Raw genomic sequence first — 24,797 nt, forward strand, 5'->3', positions numbered from 1 at the left:
CTTATATTGCTGTCTCACCTGGATGTTTTCTCCTAATTGTACCAATGGTGTCCGTTTCTGCCTGTAGACCTCTACTGGGTGGTCGTCCCAGGACCAGGATCAGCTTGTAGGGTATGACAGCAGCAGGTTGACTGTCCCCAGCAGGAAGCTACAGCCAGACAAGCTCTACCTCTTCACCCTCACTGTCCAAAAGGAAGGGAGGAGACCTATCTCTACTACACAGTCAGTGAGTTCCACATTATCTCTACACACCACAATATCTTGATGCAACGAAGGTGGTTCAGCAAACCATGCTCTGTAAATGGGTTGCTGTGAATTTGACAGTAACTTACAGGCAGCTAGTGGTAGGTAAGTTACTGTTTTTCATATTGCAGTACAACTACTGTAATCTAAATGCAGTATCAAAGCAAGTAGTGTAATGACGCACAGTAAAATACCGTATAATTGACGTACTCTACTGTAAAAAGCAAATGCTACTGTCATCGTAATGAATGAATGGATGGATGAATTAATTAAATTAATTGAAGGGAGATGGTGTTTTTGTATTTTACAGGATTTTACTGTAATTACATGAGATTGGTGCAAGCAGGTTGGCTGCTAGGTAATGTTTTACACATTACAGCATATCAATTAATATGCCTTAATGGTATTTTTCCATCTCAATATCAAATCATTTTTGGGTAACAATTAAGTACCTAACTGTGATTGTTTTAAAATAAAATGGTGAAAAGACACAAATATAGAAAAATAGCTTCTTAGCAAAGAGCAATTTCTCAAGCAATCATTTTGCTGGGACTGTCTGGGAGTGGTCTGAGTGGGGAGGGGAAAACTAGCTTTTATTGGCAGAGAGGTTTGGAACGCTCTTTCTTATTGGTCTATTAACTAATTTACCAACTGGTGTTATCATCCCACAAAAACAGGCTGAAATTTCAGCCGGTCCTTTCAAACAGCTCTTAAACTACAAGAGCTTTTTCACAGCATTATTCCAACCTCATAGTGTGAAAATATATATAAAACAGAAGAAAAACTAAATGTTTGACGGCACTGGGCCTTTAACAAAGGTTTCCAAACTGGAAGTGACTGCAGGGTAAAACAGACAAATGCTCAACCATTAAAAGTTTAAGACTAGCTGCCTCTCTAATCTGTCCCCTATACATTTATAATTGATGGGGCACTACTACCACATACCAGTTAAACTGGTACAGCATTCTCACTAATGGGTGCAACAAATATAGCCTCTTACAAGGCAGGCCTCAAAATATGTTAATGAGCCAGAAATAACAACACCATGCATCCGCTAGTGTTCAAAATTACCATATAAAGTTCAGTTTCAGAGTGGTTGTGTTATGTTTATTTGAGAGGATATACATGTCAAATACTCCTCCATTCCTCTAGGTGGCGGTATCTAAAGTTGCAGTGCTTCCTGTAAGTGTGGAGTGTGTTTCCTGCAGTAGTCTCTCTTCTTTCGGTGTCAGCCAGAGTCGCCCCATTGTGCTCTCTGGTCGTTGTGACAAGTGTGGCAGCCGTGTTCAGGTAAGTTCCCCTCTACGTAGCTAATTGGCTGACCTAAACAACATTTACCGTTTGTGACAAATTAAATTAGGCACCATCAGCTGTCATGGCTGCTTTCTGTAGGACTTTTGGCGGAAAGTTGATGTATGGTCTTTCTCTTTTCACAGTATAAATGGAGCGAAAAGGATCAGAACGGCGTGACCCTTGACCTGAACGAGGTGACCACTACGGGCAGTCTCTCTCATGAACTGGTGGTCCGACCGGGGGTGCTGCAGGAGGGGTGTAACTATACCTTCACCCTAAATGTTACCCACCCTGCTCGGGGAAGATGGGGGTTTGCTAGCCTGACCCTCCTGCCCAACCCTCCACCCCATGGAGGGGTGTGTACTCTTACTCCAGGCCCTGGGGAGAACATACGCCTGCTGGAGACTGTGGTAACATACAACTGCTCAGGTAATAGAAACAAAGACTCAAAGATACAATCACATCTTCTTTTGGTGTCTTTGCCATGTTTTACCATGGTGTACCAGATGTTCTATATCTACTCCATAGGTTGGCTGGATGAGGATAGTGAGTCCCCCCAGATTATCTATATTCTCCAGGTGGCATCGTCATGCCCAGGCTGGGGCCAAGCCTGTCCCCTTCTCACCCTCTACAGGGGTACGCAGCATACATTTGGCAGCCTGGTGCCTCTGGGGGAGGTGGGACCAGAGAAGGACCGGTCAATCATCTCTGTGATCCTGCAGGTAGAGGACCACCTGGGGTCAAAGGTCACAGCACTTAACAGGTGAACTGGAGATGAGTTTAAAACTGAGAATGCAGGGAAGAGGTTCCGACCTCAAGAGACCTGTGGAGGTTGTGAAAAGACTATTTATGGATGCTTTTGTTTCTTCAGAACTGTAACAGTGCTGAGACCTGTGGCTGGAGATGGGATCACAGAGTGGCTGAGGAACAAGAGCCAAACCGAACTATCGGGTTTACTTCAACAGGGTAACCCACAGCAGCTCATTCCCTATTCCATCGCCCTCACCAGCCAGCTCAATCAGGTATGAACATTACCTTTGTCTTTACCTGGCTGTGTCTCTCTTCTCCTTAACATTATCTTTCCTTTATCTGTCTATCTCTCTCCTCTCGGTCACAGGTGGATCTGACTTTGAGTGAGGAGGATCTCAGGGACAGGAGGGAGATCAGGGGGAATGTGACACAGGCGCTGGCCTCTCTGTCTGTGTACTCTCTACAGGATGCAGCCCAGATCAGCTTAGCCCTGGCCCAGTCCACTGTAGGTAACCTGGCCATAGTCTACTCAGACGGAGTTTGTGCCAATAAAAGCCTGGCAAAAAGACCCACAAATGATACAGATTTGTCCTCGACGCCTGAATGCCCCTGTGTGTTGTCTCTTGCAGGCAGTCCCAAGTGAGGTGGTGTGTGAGGGCTGTCAGGAGAATGTTCTAGATTCTGTGGGGAGAATGATCAGGGTTATGGAAGAGCAGACGGGACTAGGAGATGACACAGCCATAGACACGGGCAGAAATATCCTCCATGTGATAGGTAACGGTACCAACTTCTGAGTGGGATCGACGGATACATGCTCACAGAGAAACGACAGGTATTAGTCCAAGATTTTTGACTAAAAACGGTTATTTCTCTCCAGGCAATTCGTTGGCTGCTGTGTCCGAGTCCAAGCTCGTCTCCTCTGGTCCTCACACTCACTCTAATGTATCTGAAACTGCAGTGTCAGCCCTGGACCATGCCAGGGCTCTCATGCGTATTCTGATGCGCTCGCGGCCACGCGACGAGGAACCCCTCTCTCTCTCTGCTCCACAGATCAGTGCCGTTGGTTACCACGGACACCCCTCGGAACTCCTCTGCACCACTGACCCCTCGGTCAACACCCGCCAATCAAACCAGTCCAACAAATGGCAATTAAACCCTGACAAGCTAGAGTCATATCCAGCACATCCACCCTGCCAGTTCCTCATTCCCTCCTCTCTCAGTGCCCAGCTCCAGCGTCAGGTCCAGGGATCTGAGGTGGTACAGATTCTCCTGGGTTTGGAAGGGGGGTCTGAGTTCTTCTCAGCAGCCAACCCACCTATTTCTACTTCTCTGGCTGCCATGGAGTTCACCACGCCCCAGGGACAGCCCATACCTATTGCTAACCTGGACACTGACAGATCTATCAGGGTTACTTTGCCCTTAATATATACTGTAGGAAGGATCGGCGCTGGGCATCGGGCTAGTGGAAGTGGGTCTGGGTCTAGATCTGGTGGAATTGACAGAGACGAGGGACGAGCCCCAATGGTTAACTTTACACTCCGAGCCAAAGGGTGGCTGGATTTTACAGTGAGGGCAATGAAGAATATGGATCCCAATGCTGGACTGTACATCTCCTTAAACTTCAGCCTGCTTCCAGGAGTTTCTCTGGTGGGCTCAGGACATGTGAGAATCACAGTGGCCACCCAGCCAGGTCATCCTGCCTCCCATGATTCCCTAGTCAGAGAGCTGGCCCTCTCCCTCTCCAGCCAGTCATCCGTGGAGGACACCATCTTCCTCTCTCCTCTGTGAGTGTTCTGTATCTAGACAGTTATGTTTTCCAAAACCTTTTACAAGTTGTTCACTTTTACACCGACAGAATGTTGTGAGGCCTATGGCGTATGATGACATGCCAGTCATTTACTAATGCAGCTTGTTGCCTATTATTTCTCTTCGTCCCTAGACTTAACAACACAGTACAATCTCTCTTTGTGAACCTGACATCCAGTCTGAGTGGAGCTCCAGTCCAGGCCTCAGTGTGTGTGTTCAGCTCGATTTGCCAGTACTACAGCATGAGGAAGAGGCGCTGGAGCACTGAGGGCCTCCGGCCTCTGGAGGGCAGCACCCTCCACTCAGCACACTGCCTCACCCAGCACCTCACCATGTTCGGGGCCAGTCTGTTTGTCCATCCAGACGCTGTGGTGCTACTGCCACCGGTATGTTTGGGACACTCCTCAGGTTAACACAAGAATTGGTATAGCTCATTAGTACATACAGGGAAAATACATGTCAGCAGCCTCAGATAGATGCACATACATGCTGAAAAGGTAGAGGGACACAGAATTCCGAGGCATGATCATACATTCAATATGGCCACCTGTTCACCCACCTTGGAACCGTTTTTTAAATTGGAACCTACTACTGATTCTACTCATTTGTATTACATGTCCCCCTCCATCTCACCACCCCAGTCCAGTGGTCCAATGCGTAATGTGGTAGTCGGGATTGTGTGTGCTGTCCTGGTTCTGATCCACTTCCTCCTGGGTCTGATCGCCCACAAACTGGACCACCTGGAGAGCCTGAGACTATGCCATGTACCACTGTGTGGCCGACCTGGACGCTACAGCTACAGAGTCCTGGTCAAAACAGGCTGGCGACGAGGAGCAGGTAAAGGGACTCGCAGATCTTAGACGACTGGGTAGGTGTAAGCAATAGATCCACTTCTTTTCTGTCGTATTGCTGACAGTTCTCACCGAGCCAGTCCTAACAGTCCTAACGTCTGAGAGGGAACGAGGGTAGGAGAGAGAGAACACCTGACTGAGAAAGCATCGTGTCAAAGTGAAACGCAAACCAGGTTCACGTTCATTTGTACTTCCCATCAGGCACGACGGCCCACGTGGGCATCAGTCTGTACGGGGTGACTAAAAGCGGTTCACGCCACCTGCAGCGGGAGGGGGCGTTCCAACGAAGTGGTCTGGACCTGTTCCACCTGGAGACGGACAGCAACCTGGGAGAGGTGTGGAAGATACGCCTCTGGCATGACAACACAGGTAACCATGACAACACAGGTAACTACTGTAGTCTCGCATTGCAAGACTTCGTAGTCTTATATTCACTCGCCTACTGGAACACAAGGAAAGCAGGAGATCGAGGCTCCAGGTAGTAAGATTCCAAACAGGTTGACACAACAATACCTGTTCATGCGTATGTCTCCCAGGTCTGGACCCATCGTGGTACGTGCAGCATGTGGTGGTGTGGGACCCTCAGACAGACCACCTGTTCTACTTCCTGGTAGAAGACTGGCTGTCTGTGGAGAACGTGGAGAACGACAGGAACAAGGGAGGAGGGACAGTGGAGAAGGAGATGTTGGCCTCCTGTAAGTGCTACAACTCTCTGTATCTGTCTTTACACTCAGGGAGAGCATGACCACCTCCAAGACAGATTTTTCTCTCTCTCTCCATCTATCTCTCAGGTCCTGAGGAGCTGTCTCAGTTCCAACGTGTTCTCTCCTCCCAGCTGGCGTTTGGAATGCTGGAGCGCCACATGTGGCTCTCTCTGTGGGAACGCCCCGCCCACAGCCGCTTCATGCGGGGGCAGAGGGTGACGGTGTGTGCCCTCCTGCTACACCTCTACCTTGCACTAGGGGCATTGTGGTACGGGGCTGTGGGCACAGAGGGGCATAGGTGAGATGGCAGTCTAACCAGAACATTCCAGGTGACAATAGTGTACACAATAGAAGGTTCTTGTGAAAGTGCTCAGGTGGGATTCAATCAATCTCGCACTGTGGACAACTCACTGCGCTGAACAACATTGATGTTTTGCCTGAGACTAATTAACTCTGTTAATTGAAAGAATCAGACATTTTAAGGGTGTTGTTTTTTAGTGTACCGGTTTCGGCCCGGTTGCTTGTAACCTGGGAAACGGTTGCAGTGGGGATGACTATTGCCATCCTGGTGTTTCCTCTCCAGTGTCTCCTCTGCTTCCTGTTGCGAAAGACTCACAGCCAGGTACCTCTCCTACATCTCTCTCTCTCCTTCTCCATCCATTTTTCCTGTTGCCCCGTCAACAAAAAAAAAATCCTATGACTGCCTATTAAACCACACATTGTTATCATTTCTGTCAATAAAAAACTCAAGTCAATCAGAGGTCAATATGAATGTGTATTGTATATTTACTCTGTTGATTTGGAAAGTGCTTCCAAATCAACAGAGTCATGTGGAAAGTCCTTGACGGAGATGATGCTTGGTTCAGCTACAAATGTTGGGTTGGGTTTCCCTTTCCCTGTGTGTGTTTCAGGTAGCGGTGGATATGTCAGTGCCTCCATCCCCTGTGTGTCAGTCAGTGGAGATGGGCGTCCATCTCGGCCAATCAGATCTTTCCTGCTCCTCCTTCCTGTCTTTGCCTGAAGGACCTGATCCGTCAGGCCTGGGTGGAGACACACCCTCTTCTGTAAGAGTGCAAACTCTCACACGTGTCAATGCATGCACATACACAGATTCACAAGAGAGCCAGAAAGCACTGTGTAAGTTGTAAAACTGAAAAGCTATCTTTTTCTTCTCTCGTAGCTGATGGGAAGCAAGGCATTCAACGCTGAGTTCTGGAATGCCACTAACCTGGGAGTGGAGAAGGTAGGAGATGGCATGACCCTGTGGCCCTCCTGGGAAATAACCTCTGACCCCTTGGGATCATCCATGGGTCATGCCCGTCTGCTGAAGAGGAAGAAAGCCCTGACGAAGCTATGCCTAGCCTCACCCTCCTCACCCCGATTTCTCATCTCCAACCCCCCACCCTCCTCTACTGCACCTGTGGGTCCATCCCAATCCCTGTCTGGCCTGCATCCAGACCACAGCCACGGACACAACCTGCAACCCAATGTCCTTACCCTGTCTGGTGTGTGTGTTTGTGTGTGTCCCATATGTGTTACTATGACTCCTGTGTGAATACGTTTAAAATTATTGTCTCTCATGGTGTTTCAGAGGAGGACCTGTTGAGGTCTATAGCAGCAGACACAGGAGTGTCCGACAGTCCCTCAACATCAGACAGTGGCCGCTACTCCCCCAGGACCACCTCTCTGTCCCACAGGTAAGACCTGCCTGACCAGTACACTTCAGACCCAAACCCCAGAAAATACCGTATCTGGCCTTGTCTACAATATATCCTCTGAATATACAGTCCTCCTCCTCCCCTCTTTCAGTGGAGATCAGAGTTGATCTGACTGGACTAGATAGCAGGGAACAACCAGTCCTAGTAATTTGTATAGCACTGTTGCCAAGGACTACTTCTGAGTCTTACTCATCTCTCTGTGGGTTTTAGCCAGAGCCGGGGCAGCTCCTGCAGTGGCTGGTCTGAGCTGAGTGTGGACAAACCACTCTATGGGACAGAGATCCACAACCCCCCCTGCTCTCCCATCTCCCTGCACGGGACAGGGCTGTTTAGGCCTTCCTCATCTCTCTCTGTCTACTCCATCGCCAGTACCTTCCTACCCAGCCCCTCCCCGGACTCCACAGACTCTACCACACGCATAGGTGAGCCACTACACTGACTTATCCAAACTTTGTTACGATACCCTCCTCTTTATGACAAATGTATTACTATGTGGATGAGAGACTTCACCCTTTAAAACTTTCTATGAATGATGTCTATTTTACACGAATAATCCTCATCAAACATCTCAATCATATTTTCAGACATCATAGAGCATAGTTTCCTCCATGTTTTTCACCCCACCCAGGTGTGGCCCGTGGCAAGCCCAGCTGGCTGCTACCTCCCTGGGCACTGCAAGTCATTTACCCCCTGGTTGTGTTGTTGCTGGGGGCCTGCCTGGCGGTAGTAGGCCTCTATGGGAGTCACTTCTCTAGCTCAGTGGTCCTGATGTGGCTCCTCTCAGCCCTGTCTGCCTTCCTCACCTCCGCTCTGCTGCTGGAGCCTCTCAAGGTAGGCAGATAGAGACATACACACGGGGAGGCTCAATAGTCAATGCAACAAATTGTCAGCAATGAATGTTTTCACCGTACCAGAGAGAGAGAGAGAGAGAGAGATACACAACCATATGGCTTCTCTATTTCCTGTAGACCCATGTGATTGTAAAACGTAATTTGCTGGCTTTGAATCTATTGAAATCTGTTCAGTCTAAGCGGGACTAGACAGGTATGCACCTTATAACCTTATTAACTAATGGTACTGTCCTCTCCTCAGGTGTGTGTGCAGGCCTTGTTCTATGCTGTGGTGTTGAGGCCTGTAGACCCCGAGGTGAATGATCGGCTGGGGCAGGAGACCGTCATTAAGAGGGAGGGGGGCAAGCAGGGGGGCAAGGTGCACCCCCCTTGTGGGTTCGGCCTACTGCAAGCCAAGGAGGAGGCCAGGAAAGTGAGAGCGCTACGATCCCTCATGAAGGTAAAACAGGAAACAAACAAAAACAGCTCCTTATGGTAACCTCTGGAATGAACACTGTTTATGTTCCTAACAACCTAGTACCATTTGGTATTGTACTGGAATTAAAATAACATGCATCTGAATGATTTATCTTCCCTTCTCCTCTCTTGTTCATTCCCTCTGTATACTCACTCTCCCTTTCATTTTCTCTCCTCTCTCCCCCCTCCCCAGCACTGTGTGGGCCACATGTTGTTCCTGTTGGTGGTGTTGATGGTGAACTACCAGGACAGTGTTCAGGAGACCCAGGGAAGACTGCTACACTCTGCCGTCAAACACTCACTGACCACCAACCTCAACACCATCACTGGGTAAGGGCTGCGTGTGTGGTGTGTGTGTGTGCATGTACCCTGTACTGATTTGTGTATTGGTGTGTGTGCGGGGGCTGTGTTCACATGTATCTCTCTGTGTTGGTTTCAGGTGGGAGGGGGCGTGGCAGTGGATGGACAAAATCCTGGTGCCACACCTCCATCAGAACCCCGCCCTCCACCTGGTGGGGTTACCACGGATAAGCTGTATACACACTCCAGACCATAATAATGGAGTCTTTCTGGGGAACAGCAGTTTTACCACACGCCAGCTTCTCTCTGTTCTACACAGCACACACTGGACCACAGCACAGTGAGTTACACACATACGCACACAGACACACGCCAGCTTCTCTCTGTTGTACACAGCACACACTGGACCACAGCACAGTGAGTTGCACACAGACACACGCCAGCTTCTCTCTGGCCTACACAGCACGCACTGGACCACAGCACAGTGACTTACACACACCAGTTCCACACAAATGATCCTACATGATTCTTTGTACTCTTCATCTCTCAGGTTAAAGGCTGTGTCCATTGACTTCACCCAGTACCACAGAGAGACGAGTCTGTTTGTGTGTGTGTCTGTTCTACTAGAGAAGACCCAGATACACACACTCATCTCCTCCCTCTCCATCCATCCTCTACTCATCCCCCCATCCTCCTCAGGACCAGACCTGGAGATTGCACTCATGGTAACATTTGATAAACAATTTGTTTGTATAAAACAACACTATTATTGCCATTCATTAGGGATTTAAAAAATGTAAGATCGTCAATAGGTTCCGTTCTGAGATACTCAGTTGGCCACTCGGTTTTGAAACCTTTCTCCCCCCCCCCCCCCCCCCCAAGGTGCTTCTGCTCCTCTCTGCCCTCCTCTTTCTGGGGGTGGAGCTATGGGTCATGGCTACTGACCGTGCCCAGTACGTGCGTCAGGGCTGGCGCTGGCTACAGTTCCTCCTCGCCTCTTTGTCCCTGGCGATGGCGCTGCGATTCTGCTTCCTGTCCCAGGCTGCTTCCTGTCTGTCTCAGCACCGCTCCAGACCAGACTCCTTCACTGAGTTCCACAGCGCCGCCCTGCTGGCCAGGAGGTCCACACAGATATCAGCCATACTGCTCACTCTGCTGGTACTCAAGGTACTGGACAACTTAAAGATAGTTCCTAAAGAATGACATTATTTGAATAGTTCCTAAAGAATGACATTATTTGAATAGTTCCTAAAGAATGACATTATTTGAATAGTTCCTAAAGAATGACATTATTTGAATAGTTCCTAAAGAATGACGTTATTTGAATAGTTCCTAAAGAATGATGTTATTTGAATAGTTCCTAACTCCATGGGTTAGGAATCCACATCTTGTGCCAGACCATAATAATGGAGTCTTTCCGGGGAACAGCAGTTTTACCACACACAATGCAAAAATGCAATAATGTGTGTTTCAGATGGTGGGTACTCTCAGGTACGTGCGGAGGTGGGTGGTGTTTGGTCGAGTGCTTCAGCGGGCATGGAGAGAGATGGCTGCTGTGGCTCTACTATTGATCTTGCTGCTGCTGCTCTTCGCTCACACTGGACACATGGTAGGAAATGGAAGATTATGTAATGTAACCAAGGATCTCTGCAGGAATATGCGAGACACAGCTCACTCTATGGGAATATGCATTTCCTATTCAGGCATATATGTTTGTGTCTCAGTTCTTCTCCAGGTCTGTAGATGGGTTCCTGTCTGTGTACCAGGCTGGTGTGTCTGTGCTGTCTGTGCTGCGTGGTCGCCTGGTCCTGCAGAGGCTCAGCAGGGCTCACCCTGTCCTCGGACCCCTCTACGCCCTCTCTCTGCTGGCGCTGGGAGGTTGGCTGCTGGCTCGTCTCTCTGGAGCTGTTCTGCTCCGCACATACAGGGTTGTGCAGGCTGAGATGTACAGGCCAGCCATGGAGTCCCAGGACTACGAGATGGTGGAGTTCTTCATCAAAAGACTGAAGCTCTGGATGGGACTCATTAAGGCCAAGGAGGTATGGAGGAAACTCATTAATTCATTTGATTAAACACAAATTGAAACTTCTGAAATCTCCCTCGGTCCCTTCTCTCCACAGTTCAGACACAGGGTGAAGTTTGAGGGCATGGTGGTGCCTCCCTCCAGATCATCCCAAGGATCCTGTCTCTCCACCCTCTCCTCCCCCCCATCCCCTGTCCTCCGCCCTCTCTGGGTTCCGAAGACTCGGGTATGTCCGACGCTCCAGGTTTAGACGTTCAGCTCAACCTGGACCGCCTGCTGTCTTGCGTCAACGGTCTGCTTTCACGTTTCGACCGCGTCAACCAGCTGACTGCAGACGTTCAGGGTCTGGAGACCCAGCTAGAGGAGGTGCAGAGCAGGAGGAGGAAGAGGAGGCCGCAGAGACTTGGAAGCAGAGAAGAGACAAGTGAAGAAAGAGGAGTAGGTGGAGGGCCGATGGGCAGGAGGACAGCTCTGCTACCCCCTCATTCTCGCATCTCCCTCACTTCCTTATCTCCTTCTTTAAACCCCATTACCCTTATCTCCTGCCCTCCCTCCACCAATCCTTCCCTCCCTCGTGTTCACAGCCCCTACTCAGAGTCTGTCGTTCTCCAGCTTCACCCACACCCACCCAGGGACACTCACCTCTCCGAGGCAACCAAACCCACACAAAGGAGCCCTGGCCTGGGCTTGGGCACCGGGCCTTCCTGGTGTCCTGGAGCCAGGCAGTTTCCTAGACGTCGAGCCTGGCACTCAGGGAGTTCTCACTCGGCTGATGCAGCTCAGAGGCCCCCCCAGGCCCTTGGTGGAGGTGGTAGTGGGGTCAACACGAATGCCAGGCCCTGTAGTGAGGAGGGGGACAGGAGACGCGCCAGTGAGGGAGTGCCTGTGAAGAGACGGGCCTGGATCTCAGAGGGGCCTGAGACAGACATAGACTGAAACTGAGAGAGGGACTGAGACAGAGATTAAAGAGCCTATTACTGTGGGTATACAGTATCTAGTGTATGAACCTCTAAGGTTCCAGCTATGAATTGCGCAGTACTACTTCAAGAGACAGGTTTTCCCACTGTTACTAGAGCTTCTGCATGAGGTATTCTACATACGTATGCTGAGGTTGTATATCTTGTACTTCTTGTGCATCTACTGTATAATAAACATTTAAATAGAGGATTATTTTGTAATCTCCAAGAACTGTGGAATATATTATCCTCTTATCTGTAACAAGTAGTGACACACCGCATTAAATAATCAACAAGTTATTTGTTTACGTTGTGAATTTCCTCAAATGTCAAAACAAATCACATTTCATTTGTCACATGCTTTGTAAACAACAGGTGTAGACTAACCGTTAAATGCTTACTTACACGGAACCCTTTTTCAACAAAAACATATGACACGAGGAATAAATACAGTAAATAACGAATAACAATGACGAGTAAAAATAACATGGCTATTTTAAAGGGAGTACCAGTACCGAATCGATATACAGGGGTATGAAGTAATTGAGCTAGCTACAGTATGTACATATAGGTAGGGTTAAAGTAACTACACAACAGGATAGATAAGACCGTAACAGCAGCGGGTTGCCATTTAATTAGCTATTGAGCAGTTTTGTTTATCAGTCTTATGGCTTGGGAGTAGAAGCTTTTCATGGTCCTGTTGGTACCAGACTTGGTGAACTGGGTGTGGCATATCAAGAAGCTGATTAAAACCGCATGATCATTACACAGGAGCACCTTGTGCTGGGGACAATAAAAGGGCACTCTATAATGTGCTGTTTTGTCATGCAACACAATGCCGGTCACGTTCGTCATAAGGATCGGACCAAGGTGCAGCGCGGTATGCGTACACTCTTTTTAATGAATGAACAAAAACAACAAACAACTGAACCGTGAAGCTATACAAACTAGTGCTGACAGGCAACTAAACATAGACAAGATCCCACAACTAACAATGGGGAAAATGGCTACCTAAATATGATCCCCAATCAGAGACAAAGATAAACAGCTGTCTCTGATTGGGAACCATATAAGCCCAACATAGACTTACAAAAACCCTAGACATACAACAACTAGAGTACCCACCCTAGTCACACCCTGACCTAACCAAAATATATAGAAAACAGAGAATCTAAGGTCAGGGCGTGACAATGCCAAAGATGTCTCAAGTTGAGGGAGGGTGCACATTGCATGCTGACTGCAGGAATGTCCACCAAAGCTGTTGCCAGATAATTTAATGTTAATTTCTCTACGATAAGCCGCCTTCAACATCATACTTGAGTTTTTAGCAGTACGTCCTTCTGGCCCTACAACCGCAGACCACGTGTAACCACACCAACCCAGGACCTCCAGGGAGGGGGTGCTGCTGAGGAGTATTTCTGTCTGTATTAAGGCCCTTATGTGGGGAAAAACTCATTCCGATTGGCTGGACCTGGCTCCCCAGTGGGTGGGCCTAGCTCCCAAGTGGGTGGGCCTATGCCCTCCCAGGCCCACCCATGGCTGCATCTCTGCCCAGTCATGTGAAATCCATACATTAGGGACTAATGAATCTTTTTCAATAAATTCTCTTATATGAACTGTAACTCACCAAAACCTTTGAAATAGTTTAATGTGTATTACTTTCTAGCACGTCAAGCTAGCTTACAGAGTAATACGTACAGCCCCATCGATGTGGATGGGTGTGTGCTTGTTCCTCAATCTCCTATAATTCACAATCAGCTCCTTTGTCTTGCTGACGTTGAGGGAGAGGTTGTCCTAGCACCACACAGCCAGGTCTCTGACCTCCTGTGGGCTGCTTCATGGTCGTCGGTGATGTCACGAACCAGCTCAAAGCCCGTAACAAAAAGGGAGACAACGTGGAGATAAGGAGTAACAAAACATTTATTAAATAAAGCAACTAAGTATAATATAGAATGGTGTGTGTAATCAGTAGTGTATGTGAGTGTTTTGCATGAATGTGATAATGCAGGGTGTTGAAAGGTGCCAACAAACAACCAAAAACCACCAAGAAACACAACACAATCTAGAAAGGTATCTGCATGGAGAGTCTCTTCCATGAATGTGGAAGAGGTCTATTTATCCTGGGACACACCGGGCCCAGATGTTTCCCATGTAGCTGACGACCCTCCCAACTCCGCCCACCGGCATCCTAATAAGGAAACAAGAACAAAGAGGGAATACGGCAGACCGAGTGGGAGGGTCGTCATAGTGATCAGTCCTAACACCATCGTGTCATCAGCAAACTTGATGAGGGTGTTGGAGTTGTGCGAGGCCATGCAGTCATTGGTGAACAGGGAGTACAGGAGGGGACTAAGCACACACCCTTGAGGGGCCCCAGTGTTGATGGTCAGCATGGCGATGTGTTGTTGCCTACCTCCACCGCCTGGGGGCGGCCTGTCAGAAAGTCCAGGATCCAGTTGTAGAGGGAGGTGTTCAGTCCCAGGGTCCTGAGCTTGGAGGGGACTGTAGAGTTGCATGCTGAGCTGTAGTCAATGAACAGCATTCTTCATCCCTTTTGTCCAGGTGGGTGAGGCCAGTGTGGAGTGCAATAGAGATTGTCGATCTGTTGGGGTGGTATGCGAATTGGAGTGGGTTCAGGGTGTCTGGGATGATGGTATTGATGTGAGCCATGGCCAGCCGTTCAAAGCATTTCATGGATATAGATGTGAGTGCTACAGGGCGATAGTCATTTAGGTAGGTTACCTAGGTGTTCTTGGGAATGGGGACTATGGTGGTCTGCTTGAAACAAGTTTATATTACAGACCGGTTAAAAATGTCAGTGAAGACACTTGCCAGCACATGCTGTGAGTATGCATCCTGGTATTTAATCTGTCCCTGCGGCCTTGCAAATGTTAGATCATGCAGTCATCTGGAACAGCTGGTGCTCTCATGCATGGCTCAGTGTTGCTTGCCTTGAAGCGAGCATAGAAGGTATTTAGCTCATCTGGTAGGCTTGCATAATGTGGGCTATCACTCCAAGTGCATCATCCTGTATGTTATTCCTACTATTCTCCTATATTTCAATCACATAACAGTTTAGAAGGCAGTGAAAGATTTGAATACTCTCACACTGTTGTATAGTGTAGCACCCTCAAACTCAACTCTGGACTTTGAAGCCAGTTCCACTGCGCTTTTTAATTGTTCCCTTCGAAATCAGCGACTGACTTGACACCATGTGGGTGCAATTAATTATCAGGTAGAACAGAAAAACAGCAGGCTGCGGACTTTGTAGGGTAAGAGTTGAAACCCCTGGTATAGCCTATGCTTCCATGTAGTTTATTCCAACAGTGAGACCAGAAGGTCTTGGAACTTTTACCAGAAACCTTCTGGAACTGACCTGCTTTCCTAACCAGACATTGTTCTTCCCCACAGCGTGCCGGTGATCAAGGCACCCTGTGGGGAGGACAACGAGAAGCCTTACCTGCGAATTTGAGTGAGGAAGTGGGCAGCTGTGCTGATGATGAACTGGGGCTGTGGAGCTGAGGACAGGGAGCTGTGCGAATCTGGATATCACTGGACAGATGTTTATCATTTTATTTTTCTGAGGATATGGTTCTGCTCGGGCCCTAGAAATCGAGAACCTATGCCCACATATGGTCTTGTCTGTCTTTTCCCCTCCCTATTTTGTCCCATAGCGGTAGAATCCTTTAGAGGAGTTGGCAGAGTAGAGCAAGAGTAGAGCAAGGCCAAGGGTGGGTATGTAAGGCGTGCGTAACTGTCCACTCAAGAGGAACCAGTGCCTGTAATCTGGTTCAGGTTATTAATCAACCTATCAGGGTGTTTACAAACACTACAGGAACTAGATCATCCACATGTTTTGATCAAATTTTTACTAATACTGTAGAACTTTGTTCTAAAGATGTATATACCCAATGGATGCAGTTGTTATATCCAGGAAAGCCAAGGTTCCAGAAGTGGGGCCTAAAATAGTGGATAAGAGATCATACAAAATATTTTTAATGTGACTTATGTGAATGACATTAAAAATGTGTTTGTCTGATGTGATTAATTAGGAACATCCAGACACTGCACTTGATGTATTTCTTGATAAACATGCAGCTGTTAATAAAACTGACTGATAGAACTGTTAAGGCTCCATGGATTGATGAGGAATTGAAAAACTGTATGGTTGAAAGATGGAACAAAAGGAGTGGCTAATAAGTCTGGCTGCACATCTGACTGACTGACACTGCAAATTGAGAAATGATGTGACTAAACTGAACAAAAAGAAGAAGAAGCTGTATTATGAAGCCACGGTCAATGATATAAAGAATGATGGAAGAAAACTGGAGTTCTTTAAATCTAATTATGGGCAGAAAGACAAAATTCAACTCCATCTTTCAGGAAATGCCATCGTATTCATGCATCAAAAAATGACTAATGAAAGAAAGAAAAGCATTGTAAGTTCAGGTTTTAGAAAGTTAGTGTGGAGAGCTGGATTTTTGTTTTGTTATTGATCAATAATGACAAACCTCCTGGCATTGACAATTTAGATTTCATCTGAGCCTAGAGGAAAGTCTTTGTCCTCAGGCCTGGAGGGAAGCCAAAGTCCTTCCGCTACCTAAGAATGATAAAGTGGTCTTTACGGGTTCTAAATGCGGACCCATCAGCTTGCTGCCAGCTCTTAGCAAAAAGTTGAACAAAACTGTCTGACCAAATACAATGCTATTTCTCTCTAAAAAAAAAATGACAACCGACTTTTAGCATGCCATTCAACCTCTGCCATATTGTTGATTCAGAGCTACAGCATCTAATACAACACAGATGGTTTTCTTTAATGGAAGCTTCTCTAATGTTAAACATGTAAAGTGTGGTGTACCGGAGGGCAGTTCACTTGGCCATCTACTCTTTTCTACTTTTACCAAAGACCTACCATTGGCATTAAACAAAGCTTGTGTGTCCATGTATGCTGATGATTCAACCCTATACGTGTCAGCAGCCATAGCTTGTGAAATCATAGCAACCCTAAACTTAGAGTTGCGGTTTGTTTTGGAATGGGTGGTCAGTAATAAACTGGTCCTGAACACCTCTAAATAAATCTAAGAGCATTGTATTTTGTACTAATCATTCCCTAATTTATAGACCTCAGCTAAAACTGGTAATGAATGGTGTGGTTGTTGAGCAAGATATATTGATTCAATGGTTGTAAAGATGGGGAAAAGGTCTGTCTGTGACAAAGAGATGCTCTGCTTTTTTTGGTACACCGCACTCCACAAAGCAAGTCCTGCAGGCTCTAGTTTTATCTTATCTTGATTATTGTCCAGTCATATGGTCAAGTGATACAAAGAAGGACCTAGTTAAGCTGCAGCTGGCCCAGAACAGAGCAGCATGTTTTGCTCTTCATTGTCACCAGAGGGCTAATATCAATACTATACATGCCAGTCTCTCTTGGCTAAGAGTTGAGAAAAGACTGACTGCATCACTTTTTTAAAATAAGAAACATGGATGTGTTGGAATGTACAAGTTGTTTGCATTAGTCAACAGCACTGACACACACTTACCCCATCAGAATTGCTACCAGGGTTCTTTTCACAGTACCCAGGTCCAGAACCAAATTCAAGGAAATGTAAAGTATTATACTGAGTCATGATTGAATGGAACTCCCATCTCATGTAGTGCAAGTGAACAGCAAACCTGGTTTCAGAAAACAAATGAAGCAACAAGGTGTCTGCTAACGGGGATCCTAATAAAAATCGAATTAAAAAAACCTCACAGCAAAAGCTGTTTAAGTCATGGTCTCTTCTCACTTAATTCCTCTCTCTCTCCTCCCTCTATTTCTCCCTCTTTTCAGAATGTGGTGAACTTGCCTATGCCGTTCTGTACCATCCCTCATTCATATATCGTTATGTACATATTCTTTATCCCTTCACACTTGTGTGTATGAGGTAGTTGTTGTGGAATTGTTAGGTTAGATTACTCGTTGGTTATTACTACACTGTCGGATACTAGAAGCACAAGCATTTATCTACACTCGCATTAACATCTGCTAACCACGTGTATGAGACAAATACAATTTGATTTGATTTGTAACATTATCAAGCCAGTAATGGTCTTCCACATCCACGGGCAGCCTGTCTCCCAGTAGAGTTGAAATAGCCCTGAAGTGACCATAATATTGTTTTGACTAGTTCTCTCTCTCTGCCACCCATGCAGTCCCCCTACTATGGCTGACACACTGGTCTCCATCTGGTCACTCCAACCTGTGAATCGTGGGTGGTATCAGACAGTACTATTCCATCTTCAACAGAGCCCAGAACATGGTGAGCCTTGGCTGGATAAATCGAAGACTTATCAGCGATGGATATCCCGTAAATCCATAGGAGCAAACATTGTGTCTCTCAAGTGCAATATCTATTCTAAAGCAAGTTTGGGATTGGAAGTGAGGCATAGGGCTTTATGTGTATCATTGATTATTAGTTCACCAAAAATGATAAACTAAGGCGTAGCATTATGAGTAGTTTGATAGTATTCTGTTTGGTTCATACATACTTTGATTATGAATAAAGCATGCACTGCATGATCAAACCAAAAATAATGTGCACCCATTCCCTTTCCTATAGTGCCACCATGTGGCCAATCATGTAACTACTCAAAGGCCCTAAAGTCAGTGTTGCCAATTTAGCGACTTTATCTCTATATTTAGCCAGTTTCTCTGAACCCTCCAGCGACTTTTATCGGTACAAAATTCAGCTACTTTCAGGCTGCCTTTGGGGTGTTTTGCCACCAAGAGTTTCTACATTTACATTTTAGCCATTTAGCAGACGCTCTTATCCAGAGCGACATACAGTTAGTTATTCATCTTAAGATAGCTTGGTGGGACAACCACATATCACAGGCATAGTAAGTACACTTTTCCTCAATAAAGTAGCTATCAACAAAGTCAGAGCTAGAAGTGCTGTATATCTTTTTTTGTGGGGGGCTATTTAAAATACTCTTTGAAGAGGTAGGGTTTCAGGTGTTTTCAGAAGATGGGCAGGAACTCTGCCGTGCTAGCTTCAGAGGGAAGCTGGTTCCACCATTCGGGTACCAGGACAGAGAAGTGCTTGGACTGGGCTGAGCAGGAGCTGCCCTCCCGTAGGGGTTGCTCAGGTTGGGGTGTAGGGTTTGAGCATAGGCTGAAGGTAGGGAGGGGCATTTCCTCTTGCTGCTCCATGGACGAGCAGCATGGTCTTGTAGTGGATGCGAGCTTCAACTGGGAGCCAGTGAAGTATGTGGAGGAGCGGGGTGTCATGAAAGAACTTGGGAAGGTTGAAAACCAGGCAGGCTGCAGCAATCTGGATAAGTTGCAGGGGTTTGATGGCACAAACAGGGAGGCCAGCCATCAGAGATTTGCACTAGTCCAGACGGGAGATGACAAGTGCCTGGATTAGGACCTGCACCGCTTTCTGTGTGAGCTGGGGTCGTACTCTACGGATGTTGTGCATGAACCTGCAGGAGCGAGTCACTGCTTTGATGTTTGCAGAGAACAACAGGGTGTTGTCCAGGGTCACGCCAAGGTTCTTTGCACTCTGGGAGAGCGGCATTGTGGCGTTGTCAACAGTGATGAAGAGGTCATTGAGCGGTCAAGCCTTCCCCGGGAGGAAGAGCAGCTCAGTCTTGTCGAAGTTGTGCTTGAGGTGGTGGGCAGAGATGCGTGTCGCCACCTGGGTGTCAGAAGGGGAAAAAGGAGAAAAGTAGTTGAGTGTCATCCGCATAGCAATGGAAGGAGAGACCATGTGAGGATATAATGGAGACGAGTGACTTGCTGTATAGAGAGAAGATGAGGGCCTAGGACCAAGCCCTGGGGGACACCAGTAGTGAGAGTATGTAGTGCAGACACAGATCCTCTCCACATCACCTAGTTGGAGCGGCCTGCCAAGTAAGATGCAATCCAAGAGTGTGCAGAGCCTGACACTCTCATACCTGAGGGTGGAGAGGAGGATCTGATGGTTCACAGTGTCAAAGGCAGCGGATAGATCTAGGAGGATAAGACCAGAGGAGAGAGCGTCAGCTTTGGCAGCGGGGAGAGCCTCCGTGACAGCGAGAAGAGCAGTCTTGGTTGAGTGACCCATCTTGAAGCCTGATTGGTTAGAGTCAAGAAGATCGTTCTGACAGTGATAACGAGAAAGTTGATCAGAGACAGCATGCTCAAGTGTCTTGGAAAGAAAGGAAAGGCATACAGGTCTATAGTTTTTGACGTCAGATGAGTCGAGTGTAGCTTGAGGGAGGTGACAGGCCATTTTGAAGTCAGAGGGGATGTAGCCAGTGGTCAGGGATGAGTTGATGAATGGGAGAAGGTCTCCAGAGATGGTCTGGAGAAAGGAGGAGGGGATGGGGTCGAGCGAGCAGGTTGTTGGGCGGCCATACATCACTAGTTACAGAATTTCATCTGGAGAGAGAGAGAGAGAGAGAGAGAGAGAGAGAGAGAGAGAGAGAGAGAGAGAGAGAGAGAGAGAGAGAGAGAGAGAGAGAGAAAGAGGTCAAGGCGTTGGGTAATTCTGTGTGAGTGGGACCAGTGGACTCAATGGCTGAGTGAATGTCATCAATCTTGTTTTCAATGTTGATGACAAAGTCGTCCACAGAGAGGGAGGAGGGGGGGGGTGGAGGATTAAGGAGGGAGGAGAAGTTGGAAAAGAGAGTTTCCTATTGTTAGAGGTAGAAGCTTGAAATTTAGATTGATAGAAAGTGGCTTTAGCAGCAGATACAGACAAAGACAAGGTAGAGAGGAGGGAGGGAAAGAATGATAGGTCCTCTGGAAATATCGTTTCCCCCCCCATTTTCACTCAGCTGCCCGCAGCCCTGATCTGTAAGCTCGTAATGAGTCACTCAGCCATGGAGCAGGAGAGGAGTGCCGAGCCATCTGGGAGGAAAGGGGACAGTGCGAGTCATAGGATGCGGAATGGGAGGAGAGTAGGGTCAAAGAGGCAGAATCAGGAGACAGGAGGAAGAAGGATTTAACAGGAGGGAGAAGGATTCAGCAAAAGGAAGAGATAATAGGATAGAAATGTGGGAGAGATAGAGCGAAGATTGCGACGGCGCATTACCATCTGGTTAGGAGCTGAGTGGCTAGGGTTGAAGGAAAGGGAGACAAATGGAAACTACATTGATCAGAGACCTGAAGGGGGGGGTTGCAGTGAGTTCTGTTAATAGGTGTATTGCCTGTCTTCTGAGTTGGAGGGGATTAGGAAGGGGTGAGGTCAAAAGAGGCAAAGAGGGGAAAGAGAGAGTTGGAAAGAAATTAATCGAAGGCAGAAGACAGGAGGTTGAAGTCGCCAAATACGAAGAGCGGTGAGCCATCGTCAGGAAATGAGCTTAATAAGGTGTCAAGCTCATTGAGGAACTCTCCAAGGGCACCTGGTGAGCAATAGATGACAACAATGTTAAGCTTGAGTGGACAAGTGAAAGTGATGGACAGGTGAGGGGTAGAAAATATAAAATCTCCAGTTATGAGTGGCCCTGAGCCATCCCCGCGACAACCATTTCCTCTTGGACTATGAAAGAAAACAGTCAGATGAAGAGAGATCAGCTTGAGTAGCAGTGTTCTCTGGAGTGATCAGGGCCAAAAATGAAAGAGACTGAAGGGCAGCATAGGCTGAACTCTGCGTTCTTGACCACAGATCGGCATTTCCAAACGTTGCAAGAGACCCAGAATTCCACATGGGTGATGCGCACAGGTGCACTAAATTAGAAGGGCTGCAGCTCAGGGTCGGGAGCATCTATAAAGCTAACAGGGAGAGGAGCGAACAGGTATAGAAAACACAGTTGCCAAAGCTACAAAAGAGCAGAGAATAGCTAAGATACTCAAGTGAGAGTGGAGCCTTCATCGAACAACTACGCAGAACAACTTAGTCTTAGTTGTATCTCTGTGCATTCAAATTGCCATTGATAAAATTAGATTGTGTTTGTTGTCTCTAGTGTATGTCTGCCTGCCCATACCATAAACCCACCGCCACCACGGGGCACTCTGTTTACAATGTTGACATCAGCAAACTGCTCACCCACACAACGCCATACAGGCTGTCTTCCATCTGCCCGGTACAGTTGAAACTGGGATTCGTGAGGAGCACCCTTATTTGATGCCAGTGGCCATCAAAGGTGAGCATTTGCCCACTGAAGTTGGTTACCGAACTGCAGTCGGGTCAAGACCCTTGTGAGGACACTGATCCTACAGATGAATCTCCCTGGGATGGTTTCTGTCAGTTTGTACAGAAATTCTTCAGTTGTGCAAATTCAGTTTCATCAGCTGTCCATGTAGCTGCTCTCAAATGATCCCTCAGGTGAATAAACAGGATGTGGAGGTCCTAGGCTGGCATGGTTACACGTGGTCTGTGGCTGTGAGACCGGCAGGACGTACTGCCAAATTCTCCAAAACAATGTTGGAGGCGGCTTATGGTAGAGAAATTAACATGACATTATCTGGCAACAGCTCTGGTGTACATTCCTGCAGTCAGCATGCCAATTGCACACTCCCTAAACTCAAGACATCTGTGGCACTATGTTGTGTGACAAAAGTGCACTTTTTAAGAATGGGTTTTTATTGTCCCCCAGCACAAGGTGCACCTGTGTAATAATCATGGAGTCTAATCATCTTCTTGATATGCCACACCTGTCACATGGATGGATTATCTTGGCAAAGGATAAATGTTTTCTAACAGGAATGTAAACAAAGTTCTGCACATAATTGGTGTAAAATAAGCTTTTAAATTTAACATTTATGGGATCTTTTATTTCAACTCATAAAACCAACACTTTACATGTTGCATTTATATTTTTGTTCAGTGTACATTCACAAATACTTGTTGATCATTCTGCACGTTATGAGCAGTCAGCAGTTCACACGCCAAGTTGGCTACTGCGAAGAGGCAGCACTTGACGATGACGGCCCTAGCTTGTAAAAAGACAGTGCTAGACAACAACAAATAAAGACAAATTATACTTATCACTCCCGGAGTGATATCAACAGTCCTCTATCTATAGAACGAAGCACACAGAGATGGAGCCTGAGAAACTGGTTATGTACACTCAGAAGAGGTGAAACAACTCCCCCTCCAATACAGCCACTGACTACCAAAACAAGGTCACAAATTGCCCTGCCCCCTTAATCCTGGTTGATGTGTCATTTACATTTACATTTAAGTCATTTAGCAGACGCTCTTATCCAGAGCGACTTACAAATTGGTGCATTCACCTTATGACATCCAGTGGAACAGTCACTTTACAATAGTGCAACAATCAACTGCATGTTATGAGCAGTCAGCAGTTCACACGCCAAGGAGGCTACTGGGAAGACAGGCAACACCTAAAGTACATGGCCCTAGCTAGAAAAAATATTCAGTAATAGACAGCGGAGGCTGGTGCCTGGACAGGCTCATTGTAATGGCTGAAATGGAATTAATGTAACTGAGTCAAACATGTGGTTTCCATATGTTCGATATGCCCCTTTTACATTTCAGCCATTACACAATGCCCGTCCTCCTACAGCTCCTCCTATGGTATTAGACAACGACAAATAAAGACAAAAAGTATACTCAGTACTCCTGGAGATATCAGGAGTCCTCTAGCTATAGAACGAAGCTATAGAATGAAGCATTTGGAAACTTTTCTCACCGAATTCTGACGCAAACGAGAGCGGGAGAAGCTGTCTGTGCAACAGAAGTCCCACACACAGGCAAGGACGCACAAGTGGAGGAGATGTGCGGCGGGAGAGGGTGCGAAAACGCTACGTCGGGGACCGCATCTGTTCTGCACCAAGGCAAATAGGTGCTGTGACGTCGACGCGGCGACGGCCAAACATAGTCTAGCGACTTCTAGCGTCAAAACAAGGAGCCAATAGCGATTTTCACAAACAAAACAATAGTTGGCAACACTTCCCAAAGTCAGTGACAACTGTCATAGTTGGTTGGTCGGAGAGTTGCACTTGCCGTGTTAAGCAAAGTAGGCAAACCGCCACTGAGCCAGCCAGCCCTTTGACAAGGCACATTGGATTAAGATGTTAAGACTCGCATGGGCACGGTCGTCGTCAAAAAATAGCCGCGTTGACCCAGCTCGCCTGCTAAGTATCGTTCTCCTGGGAGGTGACAACAAGTCGCACAGCCCAGAACAGAGTCGGGACATCAGCGGGCTCACACCACCCCCTGCCAGCGACAAGTCCCCCTCGCTGCTGAGTCCCAGGACGTCCCAATACTGCTTCAGGTAAAGTAGCTAATGAAAAGACACATAACACGACAATCGCCTAGGACGTGACATCTTGCGACTGACTTGTCAAATTAAATGATTAATCGCAAACTAGCTAACGTCAGCTAGCTACAATAATGCAACGATTGATTAGCTGTGGATTACATCATTGTCTCGCCTGGGGAGTTAGCGGGTCGCCAAGTGGTCTTGTACGAGCTGTTGTTAGCTAGCTAGCAGGCTAGATGCCATTCGTCCTTGGTCTAGCCAGCTAGCTATTTACCCAATTGTAAATACACCTGATGATACTCTTTGCAGTGTTGACACGATTGCCAGTGGACACTGGACATAACACGTTGATGCTTTACGGTGTGTTCTGCAAGTTTGGAGAACTAAAAACCATGCTAGCTCAAAGGCTAGTGTTTTTAGCATGCTTGACAGCCAGCACTGTGGTTTTGACAGCTGTCACTTAATAGGGCTCGTGCATGGAGGAAGTAGTTACTGTAGCTAGCTAATTAGCTACAGTAGCTAACGATTATAGTAAGCTGCTACTGTCTAGCCAACATTGATATCATGCAGCACTCATAACGTACATGCCAAGTATGCACGCAGTTCACCCAGCAATAACCTTTCTATAAACATAACATGTGATTTAGC

The 24,797-nt window shown here is 47.1% G+C and overlaps 1 protein-coding gene and 1 long non-coding RNA gene across 3 annotated transcripts in view; one reads left to right on the plus strand and one right to left on the minus strand.

Annotated features, from left to right (window-relative positions):
- pkd1b (polycystic kidney disease 1b) overlaps nt 1–12,162 on the plus strand; it is a 28,946-nt gene extending 16,784 nt beyond the window's left edge. The window contains 28 exon segments of the mRNA XM_046356894.1: nt 68–226; nt 1,396–1,533; nt 1,680–1,965; nt 2,065–2,299; nt 2,408–2,558; nt 2,654–2,791; nt 2,916–3,060; nt 3,164–4,070; nt 4,226–4,478; nt 4,734–4,929; nt 5,145–5,312; nt 5,480–5,638; nt 5,735–5,945; nt 6,146–6,269; nt 6,559–6,711; nt 6,828–7,152; nt 7,239–7,344; nt 7,576–7,787; nt 7,994–8,196; nt 8,458–8,655; nt 8,866–9,002; nt 9,112–9,312; nt 9,523–9,697; nt 9,855–10,139; nt 10,447–10,581; nt 10,697–11,011; nt 11,093–11,174; nt 11,177–12,162. Of these exon segments, the coding sequence (XP_046212850.1) occupies nt 68–226; nt 1,396–1,533; nt 1,680–1,965; nt 2,065–2,299; nt 2,408–2,558; nt 2,654–2,791; nt 2,916–3,060; nt 3,164–4,070; nt 4,226–4,478; nt 4,734–4,929; nt 5,145–5,312; nt 5,480–5,638; nt 5,735–5,945; nt 6,146–6,269; nt 6,559–6,711; nt 6,828–7,152; nt 7,239–7,344; nt 7,576–7,787; nt 7,994–8,196; nt 8,458–8,655; nt 8,866–9,002; nt 9,112–9,312; nt 9,523–9,697; nt 9,855–10,139; nt 10,447–10,581; nt 10,697–11,011; nt 11,093–11,174; nt 11,177–11,931 (6,552 nt within the window). The 3' untranslated portion in view covers nt 11,932–12,162.
- Nucleotides 6,157–23,865, minus strand: LOC124040090. Of its 2 annotated transcripts, none has more exons than XR_006839676.1 (4): nt 23,577–23,865; nt 11,638–11,834; nt 9,918–10,079; nt 6,157–6,313 (listed from the first exon to the last, which is right to left on the minus strand). It is a non-coding gene; the product is annotated as an uncharacterized LOC124040090 (long non-coding RNA). The 2 variants fall into 2 exon arrangements; XR_006839677.1 differs by having other exon boundaries at nt 9,918–10,082.
- Nucleotides 23,866–24,797: the final 932 nt, after the last annotated feature.

The sequence above is a fragment of the Oncorhynchus gorbuscha genome, linkage group LG07 (assembly GCF_021184085.1).
Source record: "Oncorhynchus gorbuscha isolate QuinsamMale2020 ecotype Even-year linkage group LG07, OgorEven_v1.0, whole genome shotgun sequence".
NCBI lineage: Eukaryota > Metazoa > Chordata > Actinopteri > Salmoniformes > Salmonidae > Oncorhynchus > Oncorhynchus gorbuscha.